This window comes from Prionailurus viverrinus, chromosome B1, assembly GCF_022837055.1.
Source record: "Prionailurus viverrinus isolate Anna chromosome B1, UM_Priviv_1.0, whole genome shotgun sequence".
Lineage (NCBI taxonomy): Eukaryota > Metazoa > Chordata > Mammalia > Carnivora > Felidae > Prionailurus > Prionailurus viverrinus.
In genome coordinates, this window is record NC_062564.1 from 161,714,337 (window position 1) to 161,733,572 (window position 19,236).

Here is a 19,236-nt window from a genome sequence, read left to right on the forward strand (position 1 = left end):
GCACAAAGAGTGGTTGCTATGGTGTCAATTTTCACTGGCTCAGGTGGCTTCCAGAGGATATAAAGTAGCCACATCTGTTTGGTTGGTTGGTATTTGGACACTCAAAACAACTGTATAAATGAGGGAATTTAGAAAGCCTTGGGAAAGACAAAAGCTCAGAAAAGACCTGAGACAACCTTAATTCTTTTACCCCAGACTGATCTCTGGCACAGAGACACCATAAAGTAATAAAAAAAGAAATGGAAGGTAGGGATCTGATTTTTTAGAGTTACCACATTTATAAGAATCCAGTGTTGTTTTCAAATTACAAGGCATACAAAGAAACATAAGTATTTCCAATTCAAAGGAACAAAAGAAATCGACACAAAGACAGGAAAGCATTATATGAGCAAAGTGAGAATAACAATAAAGAGATAGAAATTGTAAGAAGGAACCAAAAAGATATTCTAAGACTAAAAAGTACAATAAAAATTGAAATATATACTAGAGGGCTTCAAAAATCAGATTTGAACAAGCTGAAGAAAGAACAAATTTGAAGAGAAGACAATTGAAATTATGGAGTCTGAGCAATAGAAGAAAAACAGAATGAAGTGAACAGAGACTAATTGGCTTTGTGATACACTAAGTGAGCCAACTTATGTGGTATAAGAGTCCCAGCAGAAGAAAAGAGAAAGGGGCAGAAAGAATATTTGAAAAAATAATGTCTGAAAACTTCCCAAATTTAACAAAAGACACAAATCTCCAAATCCATGATGCTCAACGGGTTCCGAGTAGTATCAACTCAAAGAGACCCACACAAAGACACATCATAATCAACTATCAAAAGATAAAAACAAACTTGAAATCAATGTGAAGTAAAGTGTCACATACAATGGACCTTTAATAAAACTGTCAGATTTCTCATCAGAAATCTTGGAGGCCAGAAAGCAGTGAATTGATATATTTTAATTGCTGCAAAACAACAACAATACCACACAACACTACCAACTGAGAATTCTTCATTTGGCAAAACTATGTTGCAAATGAAGGATAAATTAAGACATTAATTTAAGCTAAGTGAGTTTGTTACTACTAGAATTGCCCTAGAAAAGTAGTCCTTCTTGCTGAAGTTTAAAAGGCACTAGACAGTAACTCAAAGCTTTATGAAGAAGTAAGTAACATAAAGGTAACTACGTAAGCAAATATAAAAGCCAGAATCACTCAGCTTTTGGTTCTTAACTCTGTCTTTTCCTGTATGATTTAAAAGGCAAAGACATAAAACAGCAATTTTTTTTCATAAAACAACAATTATAAGTTGATGTTGATGGACAATGTATAACAATGTAGTTTGTAACAATGACAGCATGAAAGAGGAGGGATGGAGGTGTATACAAGTGGAGCATTTGTCTAGTATTGAAACTAAGTTGGTATTATTCACAGTAGGTCATCATAAGATACTAATTTTAATCCTTAAGGTAAATGCTAAGAAAAAAACTAAAAGATTACAGAATGGAAAAGAAGAAGCAAATTAAAATGGCATATTACAAAAATCAACTAAATATAAAGGAAGAATTGAGGGACAAAAAGCAAATAAGAAACACAAAAGAGCTAAATGGCAGAAGTCCTTCATTAACAAGAATTGCTTTGTCGCGTTGGTCCCAGCCTATTGAGAATGATATTGTTGGTGAGGAATGCCTGAGGCATTCATCTGGGCCTGTATTACTCACATTTTGTGGCTGGACTAGCCCTTTGGTTCTTATTATGATTGTAGGATACGCTTTAGCACAAACCCCACCAGGAACCATTGAGGAAAAAGATTTATTACTCATAGGTGCTGGAAGCTACATGGCATGCCTAAAGGCCACATAGCCAGATTATTAGGGAGAAAGAGTACAGAGCTGGGGCTCTGCCTTTACTAGGGTCCAATGGTGGGGTGTTTAGGTTTCACAGGTTTACTCTTTATTGGCTAATTTAGTGCATAAGAGCTGGAATTAGGACATGGGAAAGGAGAAGCTGGTCATTCAAGCAGTCTAGTTTACCCAGGGGTTTCTGAAAGGGGTCCTCATGGGGGGGCAGCCTAATTCCTTATCTGGTTGTTTTGCTAGTAGCTGTGTCATACAGCTGGCACTGTGTTTTTCAAGATGGATGTCTTTTGAAATGGACTCCTCAGCAACCAAAAGGTCAACGTCAGGCACTTACAGTACAGTCAAAAAACTTCATGTCAGACAGTTACATTACATAGTTTAAATGTAAATGGATTTTAAATTAATTGATCTCCAATTAAAGGCAGATATTGGCAGAATGAATACAAAGAAACACAACCCATGTCCGGAAAACCAAAGACATCTTGAGAAAGAACAAAATTGGAGGACTCATACTTCCAGATTTTGAAACTTACTACAAAGTGACAGTAATCAAAACAATGTAGTAATGACATAAGAAGAGACATACAGATCACTAGAATAGAATAGAGAGCCCAGAAAGAAACCCTCACATATATAGTCAAATGATTTTCAACAAGGTGCCAAGACCATTCAATCTTTTCAACAAATGGCACTGGGAAAACTAGATTTCTACATGGAGAAGAATAAGTTGGACTCCTACCTCATATCATAAGCAACAAATAACAGAAAATGGATCAAAGACCTAAATATAAGAACTAAAACTTATGGGGAAAACATAAGGGGAAACATCCATGACATTGGATTTGGCAATGATTTCTTGGATATGACACCAAAAGCACAGCAACAAAAGAAAAAATAGATAAACTGGACTTTATCAAAATTTTACACTTTTGTACAAAGGACACTATCAAGAGAATGAAAAAATAACCCACAGAATGGGAGAAAATATTTGCAAATCATATGTATAAATATATGATATAGGATTACTAACCAGAATATATAAAGAATTCCTAAAACTCAGCAACAAAAGACAACTCAATTTAAAAACATGCAAAGGACTTGAATAGACATTTCTCCAATGCAGGTATACAAATGGAAAGTAAGTACATGAAAAGATGATCAACTTAGTCATTAGGAAAATGCAAATCAAAAACATGAGATTCCGTTTCTTTCCCACTAGGGTGGTTATAGTAAAGAAGACAGACAATAAAAGTTGGTGAGCATGTGGAGAAATTGGAACCCTCGTACGTTGCTGGTGGGAATGTAAAATGGTGCACTGCTTTGAAAAACAGTCTGGAATTTCCTCAGATGTTAAATATAGAATTACCATATGATTCACAATTCCACTTGGATGTGTATATATCCAAGAAAACTGAAAACATAAAATATGTATATGAATGTTCATAGCACTATTCAAAACAGCCAAAAAGTACAAAATGTGAATATCTATCAACTGGGGAGAGGATAAAAAAATTATAGTATATCAGACAATGGAACATTACCAGCCATTTAAAGAAATGTGGTACTGATCTATGATACAATACAATTGAGCCTTTAAAATATTATGCTAAGTGAAAGAAGCCAGTAACAGAAGGCCGTATTTTATATGATCCCACTTATATGAAATGTCCAGGATAGGAAAATTCATAGAGACAGAAATTATTAATTACCATGGCCTGTGATGGGAATAAGTGCAGATGGGGGAATAAGGAATAACTTTGGAGCAATAAAAATATTCTAGGATTAAATAGTGGTAATGGATGCATAACTTTGTGAATGTTTTAAAAATGACTGAATTGTACACTTCAAATAGTTGGATTTTGTTTTTCATTTTCTTTTTACTTTATTTATTTATTTATTTATTTATCTATTTAGAGAAAGAGAGTGAGTCAGGGACGGGCAGAGAGAGGGGAAGAGAGGATCTTAAGCAGGCCCTGTGCCCAGCACGGACCCTGGCGTGGGACTCAATCTCATGACTGTGAGTTCATGACCTGAGCCGAAATCAAGAGTGGAACGTTTAAACCAACTGAGCCACCCAGGCGTCCCATATTTTTTTATAGTTGAATTTTATTATACATGCATGCCTCACTTTATTGCACTTCACTTTATTGCACTTTGCAGATACTGTCTTTTTTATGCATCGGAAGCTTGTGGCAGCCCTGCCTTGAGCAAGTCTATTGGTGCCATTTTTCTACCGCATTTGTTCACTTCATGATTGTCACACTTTGGTATTCTCACAATATTTCAAGCTTTTTTATTATTATTATATTTGTCATGGTAATCTGTCATCAGTGATTATGACTCTCTGAAAGCTCAGATGATGGTTAGCATTTTTTAAAGGAATAATGTGTTTATTTGCTATTTATTTTTATTTTGTGAAGGTATGTACATTTTTAGACATAACGATATTGTGCTCTTAATGGACTACAGCATAGTGTAAACATAACTTTAAAATTTTTTTTCAACGTTTTTTATTTATTTTTGGGACAGAGAGAGACAGAGCATGAACGGGGGAGGGGCAGAGAGAGAGGGAGACACAGAATCGCAACAGGCTCCAGGCTCCGAGCCATCAGCCCAGAGCGTGACGCGGGGCTTGAACTCACGGACCGTGAGATGGTGACCTGGCTGAAGTCGAAGGCTCAACTGACTGCGCCACCCAGGCGCCCCTAAACATAACTTTTATACACGCTGGGAAACCAGAAAATCCGTTTGACGCACTTTATCGTGAGTTTCACTTTATTGCAATGGTCTGGAATAGAACTCACAAAACCTTCAAGGTATGCTTATATATGAATTATATTACAATTAAAATGTAAAGATCATGGAGGAACTGAAATATTCATATGATCACTCTGGAAAGCAGTTTGGCAATTTCACACAAAGTTACATATACATTTAACATATAACCCAGCAATCACATTTCTGAGGGAATGGAAGATCTATGTCAATACAAAGAATTGTACATGAATGTTCATAATAGCTAAAAACAAAACAACGTAAAAGTCCATTGATGCGATGAATACATATGAAGTGAGTGAATAAACAAATTGTAGTGTATTCACATAATGGAATACTACTCTGTAGGAATCGAAAGCAAACTAGTGATACACATAGTAACTTTGGTAAAATTCAAAAGCATTATACTAAATGAAAGAAGCCAGGCCAGGAGAATATTTGATATATGATCATTTGCATCATTTAAAAATATGATTTTTTGATGAAAATATAAATTTCCAAAATTGACTCAATAAGAGATGGAAAAACATTAGTGAGAAGATAAACGGATTCCTAAAATTTGTTCTCTAGCTGATTTTTCTCTACTTTCAAGGCACAGATAATCTCTATGTTTTTATAAAGATAGAGTTTACTAATTTGTTGCATAAAACACGGTTATATTTATTGATAATATAACACTGATTGTCACAATCAGACAAGGTTCATACAGAAAGGAAATAAAACTCATGACTCAGGTTGGTTGGGAAAAATAACCACCCAACATTGTTAATAAAAATTTATATTTCTCATGTGAATCGACCTTATGACAATGCAACTAGCAAAATTCAGACTGTGGGAAACCTTGGACAAACCTTGGACAAACAATACTTACCTTGGATAAAGAAATTGCCAGGGGAAAAAAGTAGATGGAAAGAATCTGGATTAAATTAGATTTAAGAGATATAATAACCATATGTATAAATCTAATTTGGATCCTCATTTGAGTAAACAAACTTTAAAAAATGGAGACAATACTCAATGCCGTTGAACACTTACATGGTTAGCATGGTAAATTTTATGTATATTTTATGTATTTTAGAATAGGATTATTTGAACATTATATGACTATATTAAGGAATTATTGTTTTAGGTGTGATTGTGCTATGTGAATTAAATTTTTTAAAGTATCCTCATCTTTTGGAGATACATAATGAAATATTTACAGATGAAATTACATGATGTCTTATATTTACTTCAGAATAGCCCGTGAGATGGGAAGTTAACAGGGTAAAGATGTAAGATGTAGAGATTGGCCATGAATAGAAATAATTGATGGAAGATGCATGCTTCTGGGGTCTCTTTACCTTTGTATATTTTGATAACTGTCCATAATATAGTTTGAAATACACATTCCTGAGATCAGAACGAAGAGGTAATAATCAGTAAATTTGGGTTGGGATCTCAGGAATATGTCAATCTTTGGAACCTGCTATACCTAAGTGATTCTCATACAGGATGTCCACATGCCTTAACTTGGAAAACATTGCTTTAGTCCAATCTCACTTTTGAAACATAGATGCAAAAATCTTAAATACAATATTGACAAATAAAATAGCATATTAAAATCATTATATATGGTGAATAATTAGAATTTATTCAAAGAATGCAAGGATTGTTCAATGATGGCAATCCTACTAATGTAATCATTTATGTCAGCAGAATTTATTGACATAATTAATGCTTCTGTAACATGCAACTTCAAATTCACAGTGGTTTCACACAGGAAAGTTCCTTACTCAGGAACTTCAGTGACTCTTCTGTTACTCTGAAGAGTTACTTCAGTGACTCTTCTCTGGTGATGACTAGGGATCTGGGCTCTTTTCATTAGGGCCACATCATGTCAGCATCCTTTCCCTCCGGCTTGTGGACTAGGGAGACAGTGTGAAAGACAGCATGGGACATTGCAGGGGTGAGTCACAGAAATGCATATTTCACTTTCACTCTTGATCTACTGGACATAATCCAGTCTCCTGGGCCTAATCTAACCACAAAGGAAGCTGGCAAATGTAGTCTTCCTGTGAGCCCTGGAAGAGAAAGCTATACCAATGACCAGCCAGTTTCTGCCACAGAGATGAAAGAGAGATACTACATGTGCAAGTTCTTTCACTTGCATATTCCATATCAAAAGTCCAAGTTTAATTGCCACCGGTTTGTGCCACGTTATTTTCATATCTCAGTTGTCACTTTGGATCTAAGGAAAAAGGAACCTGTATCCTTTCAAAAGTTGTTATTAACAAGGGAAAATTCTGTAGTCATCCTGATAGTGGTGATATAAAGCAAATTCCTCATTTAAAGCCAAAACAAAACAAAAATTTTAAGAATTATAAAAGCAGTTTTACATTCACAGCAAAATGAGTGGAAGGTATAGAGATTCCAATATACCCCCTGCCCCAGCAAATGCATAGTCTCCAGCATTATCAACATCTCCCACCAGAATGATAGATTTGCTATAATTGATGAACCTACATCAATACATCAGAATCACCCGAAGTCTACAGTGTTCATACAATACAGTCCATTTTTAGTGTTGTATTTTCTATAAGTTTGGACAAGTGCATAATGATGTATCCATCATTATGGTATCATACAAAGTATTTTCACTACCCTAAAAATTCTCTGTAGTCTGCCTATTTGTCCCCTCCCCATTGCAAATCTCTGGCAACTGCTGATTTTTTTATTGTCTCCATACCTTGCCTTTCCAGATTGTCATATAGTTGGGGTCATAGTTTGTAGCCTTCCCAGATTGGCTTCTTTCACTTGTAATATGCATTTAAGTTTCTTCCATGTCTTTTCATGGCTTGAGAGCTCATTTCTTTTTAGCACTGAATAATACTACGTTATCTGGATACACCACAGTTTATCCATTCACTTACTTAAGGATATCTGAGTTACTTCCAAGTTTGGGCTATGATAAATTATTTTAAAGCTGCTATAAACACCCACGTGTAAGTTTTTGTGTAGACATAGTTTTCACTCTTTTGGGCAAATACCAAGGAGCATGACAGCAGGATCGTATGGTAAGAGTTTGTTTAATTATATAAGAAACCTCCAAACCATCTTCCAAAAGGTGACCATTTTGTATTCCAACCAGCAATGAATGAGAGTTCCTGTTGCTCCACATCCTCTCAATCATTTGGTGTCAGTGTTGTAGATTTTGGCCATTTAAACATATGTTGTTCTCTCTTGTTTCAATTTGCATTTCCTTGATGACGTAGATGTGGAGTATCTTTTAATATGCTTATTTATCATCAATATTATTTTTTGGTGAGTTGCCTGTTCAGGTCTTTGGCCCATTTTTGAATCAGGTTGTTTGTTTTCTGACTGTTGAGGTTTTAGGGTTCTTTGTATATTTTAGATAATACTCCTTCATCAGATGTACCTTCTTTCTTCTAGTCTTTGCAAAGAAGGTACGTCCCTAGAGACAATAATTGTTGTAGTGGTTTTCTGATCCCCAGTGTAGGTTGATAGTAGAACACAATTGAAATAGTAGTTCCAGATTCCCCAGTTTCTGGATTGCAGCAGGGAAAGCTATTCATTCCTTTGGCAGACCAGTTTTGAGTGTTGTTTTGGAAGTCATTCTTGGTAGCCAAGCCTAGAGTCTTCATCTTTATACTGAGTGGTGTGTAAAATACTTAATCCCCCAGATTAAGCTTTCTGCTGCTTTCTGTTTTTGTGAGTAAATCCCAACTGATAATTGTTAGGTGAAAAATGCAGGCCATTGGAAAGAAAGAAAGAAACAAATAAAGAAAGAAAGAAGAAAGAAAAGAAAAGAAAAGGAAGGAAGGAACAAGAAAGAAAAGAAAGAAAGAAAAGAAAAGAAAAAGAAGAAAGGAGAAAGAAAAATGAGGCCGTTGAACACTATATCCCTTTCTGATGGCAAAACCAACCCAGGTGTTTAATTCTACTGAATTGCAAAGAAAAATGAGGAGGAGAAGGTGCAGAAGTAGAGGAGGAAGATAGTCACACCATTAAGTAGGGCATGGTTCCATCACTGGAACAAAAACTTTTTGAAATTTTTGGCAGATATAAGCCAGTGAGATCAAATTGAGGGAAGTTAATGATAGTGATGCTAAATACTCAGTGCAAACAAAACTGGGCTCCCAAAAGATTTTTGGAGTAACTGTAAGTTCTGAATATCTGAGCCAGTACAGGGAAAATTGAAGGATTTCAGTTTGAAAGTTGTGAGAAGGCCCTAGATTTGAATTCCTGTTCTTGGCATTCTTCTCTAGGCTTCATTTTGCTTGATTTACTTGTTATGTAAAGTGAGTGGTTTTACCTGATATGGTTCTAACACATGCAATAAAGACAGAATGTTCTAAAATATACCCAGGATTTAGGTTTGGCCATGCCAACAGAACAGGAGATAATTTTCATGGTGAAGATAGTTTATTACTCAGTTCTCAAGAGTAGTGGGCATGCCCTACAATGCAAGGCCATACAGGGAAGCATCAGAGTTGGTTAAGAGGCAGAAGGAGTGAGGGGATAGTATGGACATAACTCTTCATTGTGATTTCTGTGGGAAAGGTAAGCTAAGCAGGGTGAGCAGATGTATGATTGGCTAGTTGAATAATTTTGGCAGGCTCTGGGCTGTAGAGGCTGCCTCTAGTTGTCTGATTCCTGGGCCAGGAAAGATTAGGGAATAGGAATAGTGCCTCAGGCCAATAAAGGAGGTGGTTGAAGGATTGGGCTCTGAATTAGTTGGTTTGCTTTTAAGAAATGTGCTCTGCAGTGAGTATTTGCTATCTTTAGAAATTACCCAGCCCTGGGAGAGGCAGTCCCTCCAGGATCAGCAAGGTCCCAGATGCCAGAGCATCAATACAGAAAATAAGAAAATAAAAGGCCTGGTGGGCTCAATCAGTACAGTATGTGACTCTTGATCTTGGAGTTGTGAGTTCAAGCTCCATGTTGGACATGGAGATTACTTAAAAAAATTTTTTTTCCATTATACACAAAATAAGAAAATCTAGTTGATACACAGAGAAAGAAAGGAGTGTGTACTCCCAGATAACTTAGAGGTATGGAATCAGTAACCTTTAAGAAACTTGTAGGTGTGTTGGAAACTCTGGATCCAAGTGTTCCACAACTAAATCAAAACATGCAAATTTTGAGAAAGTTTTTAAACAAAGTTTCAAGGTCCTCTATGGGTGAATAACTAGTTTCAAGGTCCTCTATGGGTATTTATTGAGTACTCATTGTGTGCTAGGCACCATCCTAAGAAATCTACATATGTTGCCTCATTTAATCCCCAACAATCCTGTGTAAATAAGTATTAATATTATTCCCATTTACAGTTGCAGAACTGAAGTTTAGAGTGATTAAATAACTTGCCTGAGCTTATGCTGCTCATAAGTAGGAGTTGGCATTTAAACCCAGTTTAGTCTTAGAGTGATCACCCTTCTATACCACCTCTCTATGTGCAATAAAGTTATAACAAGTAATTACACGTGTTCGCAAAGGCTTTGGACCAAAGTTCAGCTCAGCATGATAGTTAAGAGCATGTAAACAGGGTGAGAATAGTACTAATTTGATAAAGTTAAATTAGTTAATGTAGTGCACTTAAAACAGTGCCTGGCAACATAGTAAGCACTCAATAAATGTTAGCTATTATTATTATGTATATGCTTCCTTAGTATTTAACCTGTGTATGTATGAGAATTTGTTGGCTCAATGCCCTCTATAGCTATAATTAAGACCTAGCCTTAAATAAAAATAAATTTAAAAGTTAATAGCTAACTCCTCTTTGCAATATTCATAACACAAATACCCGTATGAAAAGAGGAATTGGAATTATAAGAGCATTAATAGTTATTCTAACATTCTTTAAAGTGTTTGATACGTACTAGCATGACATTCATCGCCCTAAATTGTTTCTGTGTATAGGAATGACCTGAAGACTATAACAATTTTCTTATGTAATTTCATTTTATTTTTTTAATTAGAGAAAAGCGGTTACAGGAATGGAAAGCTCTTAAGATAAAACAAAAATTTGGGGAATTAAGAGAAATTTCTGGAAATCAGTATGTGAATGAAGTCACAAATGCAGAAAAAGATGTGTCAGTTATAATTCATTTATACAGATCAAGGTAATTACCATAGTATTTCTATAAAATGTTAATATACTAATGTTTTAAGATATTTATGTCTGGTTTTGAGGCTTTATAAGGCATATGACAAAGATCACTGAAGAAAAGAAAAATTATACATATGTATATATACACATACATAAGTATGTGTATATATGTATATGTATGTATGTATATATATATATATACACATAATATTAAAAAACAAAATTCAAGTAAAAATCAAGTAAAATTGAAGATCTAATTGACTTCATTAAACAATTAATGAATCAGGCAGCATCCTATCTAGAACAAATGTAGAGGGGAGCTCCAAAGAGTTGTACAAAATGGAAGGCTTTTATAGGAAGGAGGGCGGACAGGAAGTTATTAGTAAAAGAAAAGGAAGGATTGTTTCTCTTAGGGGGAATACAGGGGTGTTCTTATTAGATGGATCACCTCATCTTCCTTTGGGGAATGGAGAGACCATGTAACAGATTACCTCATTTGGTACTAACCAGAAAATTCCAGATTGATTAAATTCCATTTCTGGAGAGGTCGAAACTGCAATAAGTATTTGTTTGCTGTCTTGGGGGCAAGTGACTCCACCTTGGGCCTTGTGGCTTCCTTTTTAATGTGTACTTAATATACAAATGGAGTAATTGGCTTCAGGGATTAAATTAGATATTTTAATATGTTTTCATGTCTCATTTAAAGAATTTGTGGCACTTCTTAAAAGAATAACACTCTTTGAGGGCACCTGGCTGGCTCAGTTAGAAGAACGTGCAACTCTTGATCTCCGGAGTTGTGAGTTTAAGTCCCACATTGGGTATGGAAACTACTTAAATAAGTAAATGAATTAAAAAGAGAAAAAGAGGGGCACCTGGGTGGCTCAGTCAGTTAAGCATCCAACTCTTGATTTTGGTTCAATTCATGATCTCATGGTCATGGGATTGAGTCCCATATCAAGCACCCCCCCCCGTCCAGCTCCACATTGAGCATGGAGCCTGCTTAAGATTCTCTCTCTCTCCCTTTCTCTCTGCCCCTCCTCCATGCATGCACACTTTCTCTCAGAAAAAGAAGAAAGAAAGAGAAAGAAAGAAAGAAAAAGAAAAATGACATTCTCTGGCAGTTATTTTTTTGTTAGCTTATTATGGAAAATTTCAAACATACTGAAAAGTAGAAAGAATGATAAAATGAATACCCTAAATGCCAGCCAGGTAGATTTGAAAATGAACATTTTGCCATTTTTGTATCTTTTTGTCTGTATGTGGGTATATGCCTGTGTACCTATCTGCAGGATCATTTCAAACTAAATTACACACAGCGTGAAGCTTTACTCCTGAGTACTTCAGCATGCATCTTCAAAATATAAGGGCATTTCTCTATATGACCACAATACTGTTTTCTCACCTAACAAAATTAGTTATAATTCCAAAATTAATAATAATCGACAGAGGATCCAGTTAAGGATCATGCAGTATATTTGGATATATCATGTCTCTGAAGTCTCTTTTAATAGAACAATTCCCTCGTACTCACCTCTACTCCCCAAGCAGTTAATTTATAGTGCCTACTTGTACTAAGTTTAACCCAAGTGTCCCCAGGCCTTACCAGCCTGGTATATGATAATTGGGTAGAGTGGCCCATTCCCCAACTCTGTGTCACAGAGATCCTGCAAGCTCCCAGAGTTTCACAAATCTCTCTAGAGTTAGGTCCCAGCAACTCTGCCTGGGTGCCAAGCCAGTCCAGGAACATAGGTGATGCCAATTGCCCTCATTGTTTTCATCCATTCTCTGAATAAAAGATTTTTTTCTCCGGGTCCTCAGAGAAACTCTGTACAGAGCAATTGATGCAGATTAGGGCCCTGCTGTTTACCAGCTCACCAGTTCCTCACACGAATTTTGAGAGGACACCAGGCTCCATAAAAGAAGACATGACTGTTATTGTAACTAAAATGCTTGGTAATTAATTTTTGAGTAGTTTAAGGCCTTAAAAAGAATCTTTCGCATTATCTGATTTTGTACTACTTATCTGATTTTGATTTCTCACGCATAAATATGAGAAACACGGACATTTACAATAATGGGATCTGTGCGTGAGAAGTGTTATATACAAAGAGCTTACTAAATATCTTTTCTGAGACACAGAATAGATGTTGGTTCTGAATGCCCATACCATGGCATAAAATTATTTACTTTAACAGTTATTTCTGGATACATTAATTAAATTTCACAAATAATTTTCAAAAATTCATGCAAGAGATTGATGTGTTATAGTTTCAGCTAGGCTGTTTCAAACTATCATATAACTTTGATGGACTCAAAGGATAAGCATCTTTTTAAAATAATATTTAAAAAATTTTTGTAACATTTATTTATTTTTGAGAGAGAGAGAGAGAGAGCGAGCTGAGAAGGGGAAGAGAGAGAGAGGGAGACACAGAATCTGAAGCTGGCTCCAGGCTGTCAGCACAGAGCCTGACGCAGGGCTTGAACCCACAAACTGTGAGACCATGACCTGACCTGAAGTCTACCACTCAACTGACTGAACCACCCAGGCGCCCCTTAAAATAATATTTTAAGTGTTTGTGACCTCAGAGGGCACTCAATCTAAGATAGTTACATAAAATATTTTTTTTTCTTGACACTAAGAAAATGTATTCATGTGTTGCTATAGAACATACATTTTAAGAAAATTAATCTATAATCAAATTAATCTCTCTATATTTTATTTTTATTTGAGAGAGAGAGAGAGAGCAAGCACATGAGTAGGGGAGGAGCACAGAGAGGGAGAGAGAGAGAATCCCAAAAGCAGGCCCCATGCCCAGCACAGAGTCTGATGTGGAACTCAATCTCACAACCGTGAGATCATGACCTGAGCCACCCAGGCGCCCCTATAATAAAATTTATAAAACAGAAAAAAATTATTTATATTACAAATAGTCCTTAGAAAAGTCTAGTTTTTAACTTAATGGATTTACTCATAATTTCATCTTGTGAAGTGGAATATAACTGTTAAACATATTTGTACTTCTAGCTACCTTCTATAAATTTTATAGGAACATAAGAGCTTGTTTTTTAACTGGGTTCCTAAGTTCTATAATTTTAATGTCTTTTTGCTATTAAATTTATGGAACTGGGCCAAGTCTTCATCGAAGTGAAGGCTCAGCTTGCTTAGTGTCCCCTTAGGGGAAGCTAACTCACCCTGGGCCAGTAAGCCTAGTAGCTGAGCTGCTTGGTCAACCTTGATTCTGATTTTATCCAATCTTACACCTGTGCCCAAATTATAATTTTGGGCTTCTACATCATTCCTATGCCAAACACATATTTTAAAACGTGAAGACCATAAAAAGGCCTTTAATTCATGTGCTAATGTCAGAGGTCTCCCTTATATTTTATAGCTCTTCTGGGGTTAAATTCTGGCCCTTGAATTCCAACACCAAATTTATTCCCTTACCATTTGCTGTCAGAATTGTCTTCAGACAAGCACTTTCTCCCTGCGCCATAATCTATGACACCATACTTTTCTTTTTTTTTTTTTTTTTGTAACGTTTTTATTTATTTTTGAGACAGAGAGAGACAGAGCATGAACGGGGGAGGGGCAGAGAGAGAGGGAGACACAGAATCGGAAGCAGGCTCCAGGCTCTGAGCCATCAGCCCAGAGCCCGACGCGGGGCTCGAACTCACGCACCGTGAGATCGTGACCTGAGCCGAAGTCGGACGCTTAACCGACTGAGCCACCCAGGTGCCCCAACACCATACTTTTCTAATTCCACACTTTTCACTATCACCATCAATGTCCACCTGCCTTCTACCATTCATATCACATACCCCATAAGTCTGCTATACCGACTCAGCTCTCATTCTGACAGGAATGATAAAAATCCCTTTGAATTAGATATCTAATTTAGTGGGTGCATTTCACCTATTTGAGAAAAACTGAAACTTATAAAGTCAATTTGTGTTCTTGCTTTGTGTGGAAAACTGATAATTAAGTTAGGCAGTACACACTTTTCTAACATTAAAGTAGGCCACCCACTAAAATAAAGCAGGATCTAGATTTGTAGCAGGTTATAATTATCAAAATGAATGATGTTACATATTCTGAAATGTAAATTAAATGTATAATACATTTAATTTGTTTTTCTTAGCTTTGTTTCTTGCTCTATAAATTGATATACAACATTGTCTAGTATTAAGAGGATGTCTGAGGATTTTGTAGATGCTGGAGATGCAAAAGGCATGTTAAGACATCTGTCTGTCATTAAAGAAATTTCAATATAGTAGAGAAAGACAATTAAACATAATAAGGTCTACGTGCTAGAATTGAATTCTATACATAGTAGAATAAAAGTACTGAAGAGGGAGTAGTAAGATTTATCCTTGCAAAGAGGGACGTGTGGAACTTTCTATAGAGTGTGTAACTCTTGGTCTTGGCCTCAAAAAATAAGATTCCCCAAGGAGGAAGTAAACAGGATGAATGGGGTGTATTAGATAGAGGTACAGCTTGAAGAAGGATACAGAAATAAGATACAGTATCTTACTTTGGAGGGTTTTAAGTAATGGTAGGAGGCAAAGCAGAATGCTGGGGAGACCACTGAGAACCTTGAAAGCTACACGGAGGAGCCCAGACTTTATTCTAAAGGCAGTGAGGAGCCATGGAGGTAAGCTAGAGGGAAGGGCAGTTGTTACATGATGAGATTTTCATGCTGAGCTCACTTTGTCAGCAGGGTCAAGGATGAATTTGGGGAACCAAGCCTGGAAACAGACTATTTAGGACAATCTGATGTAGCTCAGATAAGAAAGGAAAGGAATAAAGTAATGGAGAGAAAGAGGAGAGGATAGGTATAAGGAGGTAGAAGCAACCTGACTTGATTACTGGTTAGATCGTGTAGAGAAAAGAGGCTTTTGGCTTGAGTGCTAAACTGAGAAAATACAGAAGAAATGTATAATATATACATATATAGCATGTTTTTTTTTCTTTGAAAGAGGAGGGGAGATGCAATTCATCAGTGCTATCAGAATGGTAAGATTGTACAGTGAATGTGTCTAGTATGAGAAGAGGGTCCAGGAAGAATACCTACATTTGAGGCATAGACAGAAGAAGGAAATTAAAGAAGTAAAAAGGAAATTAATAGAAAGTGTTATCACAAAAGCCAAAAAAGGAGAACCTTTCAAGAAAGGAAGTGAACAGGGCATAGAGATGATTATTTTCTTTTTTATTTGGACTATGAAAAGGAGAGAGAATAGCTATCTGAAGAAGACAGAGTTGTAAGGAAGTCTAAAAAAAAATTAGTAACTTGAATATATTTATAGAAAGTGGAGAAGACTGGGGGTGCCTGGGTGGCTCAGTAGGTTAAGCATCCAACTCTTGGTTTCGGCTCAGGTCATGATCTCAGTTCATGAGTTTGAACCCTGAGTTGGGCTCTGCGCTGACAGTACAGAGCCTGCTTGGGATTCTCTCTCTCTCCCTCTCTCTCTGCCCCTCTCCAACTCTCTCGCTCTCCCTCTCTCTCAAAATAGATTAAGAAGAAGAAAGAAAAAGAAAGTGGAGAAGACTGAAAAAAAAAAACAGGAAAAAAGAGGGCAGAATAACAAGCAGAGAAAGGTCCCACAGGAAATGGAAGGCGTATGGGATAAAGTAAAGGAGTAACTCTGAAACAGTTTGATAAAGCTGTGAGTGATAGAGAAAAGAGGCTGAAGAGTGGGTATAATGGGAGTGAAGTGATAGAGCTAGAAGAATTGCAGGTTCTGGTTACAGTTCCAATCAATGTTTTTGGAAAATTTATTTATTTTTAGTAATCTCTATACCCAAGGTGGGGCTTCAACTCACAACCCCAAGATTAAGAGTCGCATGATCTTCTGACTGAGCCAGCCAGGTGCCCCTTAAATATCTGATAGGGAATAGTTCTGGATAATAGGGAACAGCATGCTGCATGGAGTGGGATGTCAAAGAAAAGTGTGGGTGAAGTTATGTTCGAGTCAAGAAATTCAAGGAAGTTTGAGATAAGACAGTTTGGATGTGATAATCTCCTGTGGAAATAAGCCTAAGGCGGTCAAAAGAGTTGGAACTTCTTGTTTAAACTTAGAATTGCCAAGGATTCCCTAGAAGTGTGCTTTTTTTTCCCCCCTGGGTCCTATAAAGTAGGAACTGGCTTGATTAAATTGATGCTAAGTCACATGTGGTTAGCCTTAGTTAGGCATCAAATTCCCATGGCAGCAAGCTTCACTCCCAGGCTGTAATTGTGTTTGTAATTAATATGGGAGGACTTTGCAGTTGGTTCATACTCATTAAAGGTAATAGTAGAGAATTAAAGTTGATATGCTGTTACATTAAAAGAATATCCAAAGCTATATTTTTGTCATGAAGATGTTTCACTTACTTCATTAGATTGAGATAAGTAGTCTGTTTTTAAAGATATTGTGTATTATTTTTCTTTTTAGCATCCCAATGTGTTTGTTGGTTAACCAGCATCTTAGTCTTCTAGCAAGAAAGTTTCCAGAAACGAAATTTGTTAAAGCCATCGTGAATAGTTGTATTCAACACTACCATGACAATTGTTTACCAACAATTTTTGTTTATAAAAACGGTCAGATAGAAGGCAAATTCATTGGAATTATAGAATGTGGAGGGATAAATCTCAAGCTAGAAGGTAATGATATTAGTTTTAAAATGTTTATTAAAAACAGGTGAAAACTTCCACAAATTAACAAGTAACATGAAAGTTTATTTTCATAAAACATAAGGTTTTTTTCCTCTAGCTTCTGGTGTCTTCTTCTATGTCTCCAGATTAATTTTCCTCAATAATACTCTTGTTATAACATCCACTTGCTTAAGTCCTTAATAGGTCCTTGTGTCAAATCAGTTAAAAATACAAAATCTTCTGCTTGAGCATTTCAGCCCACCTATCCAGCTATATTTCTCCAGTGCTTTCTAGTTTCTGTTCCAGCCAGGCTGGTCTTCAGTCACTACCACAGACATACCTCACTCATTTGTGCCTTTATTCTTTGTCTCATACTCCTTCCCTATACCCAAAATACCCCACCATTCTTTATTCTTCCTTCCATGCCCTATTCCTTCGTGGTTTTCCTAGATTTCCATTTTGCTCATTGTGTGATTTTGGACCAACTCATAATCTTGTCTTCCTCTTCTCTACGAAATTTCTGTAGCGTATTTTCTTAATGTATTTTTCACTTATGCACATACTATCCAATTTTGTTAATCAATTCCCTTTATTTTCTTTTCCATTGTACACAGCACAATACTTTATAATTTTATCTTCTTTAAGAATTTTTATTTCCTAACCTACTTTTAAAAAATGTTTTATTTTTTTTAGAGAGAGACAGAGCATGAGCAGGAGAGGGGCAGAGAAAGAGGGAGACACAGAATCTGAAACAGGCTCCAGGCCCTGAGAACCTGACGCAGGGCTGCAGCTCACAGATCATGAGATCATGACCTGAGCCAAAGTCCGATGCTTAACTGACTGAGCCACCCAGGCACCCACTTCCTAACCTACTTCTAAGGCCATATCTAGTCATTTCTTAGAACTGCTTTAATTCTATTTTATTAAAATCTTTTTCTCACACCATCATGTTAAAGTCATTGGACCTTATCCCTTTAATTTGAAAGAAATTAATACAGGGGCACCTGGGTGGCTCAGTTGGTTGGGCCACCAACTTCGGCTCAGGTCATGATCTCACAGTTTGTGAGTTTGAGCCCTGCATCGGGCTCTGCGCTGACAGCTCAGAGTCTGGAGCCCTGCTTTGGATTCTGTGTCTCCCTCCTTGTACTATCTCTCAAAAATAAATAAATGTTAAAAAAAATAAAAGAAATTAATACATAAGAGTACAAACAATAATATAGTAAACATTCATGTAATCAATTACTGCCAAAAATAACAAATGTGAACATTTATTCATGTTTGCTTGAGTTGTTTCTTTGTTGCTCAAATAAACATTATAGATATAGTGGAAGTTACCTAGATTTTCATTCCTAGTCCCATTCTCCTCCCTGTCTCCCTGGAGGCAATCACTGTCATGAGTAGTATGTTATCTCATCTGTGTTTTTTTTGTTTTTTGGGGGTTTTTTTGTGTGTGTATAAACATTTTTAAAAAATCATTGTAAAATGCACATAACATGAAATGTATCCATTTATCTTAACAATTTTTAAAATATACAATACAGTATTATTAATTGTAGTTACTATGCTGTACATTACATCCCCAGGACTTATTTATTGAGCCATTTTTAGGTATATAGTTCAGTGTCATTAAGTACATTCACACTGTTGTGCAACCATTACCATCATCCATCTCTAGAACTTTTTATCTTGCATAACTGCAACTCTATACCCACTGAACAACAGCCCCCTTCATTTCCCTTTTCCTCTAGTCTTGGCAACCACCGTCCACTTTCTGATTCTATGAATTTGGCTACTCTCAGTACCTCATATAAATGCATGATACAGTAGTTGTCCCTTTGTGACTGGCTTATTTCACTTAGCATAATGTCCTTAAGGT

General features: G+C 36.3%; 1 protein-coding gene across 2 annotated transcripts in view; it reads left to right on the forward strand.

The window, feature by feature from the left end:
* Nucleotides 1-19,236, forward strand: part of PDCL2 (phosducin like 2) — a 35,625-nt gene that overhangs the window by 14,650 nt on the left and 1,739 nt on the right. The window contains exons 4-5 of one of the 2 annotated variants that reach the window (XM_047854924.1): nt 10,598-10,741; nt 17,161-17,369. In XM_047854924.1, coding sequence (XP_047710880.1) covers nt 10,598-10,741; nt 17,161-17,369 — 353 coding nt within the window. The remainder of the gene's footprint in view (nt 1-10,597; nt 10,742-17,160; nt 17,370-19,236) is intronic. The other variant, XM_047854925.1, reaches the window with a different exon arrangement.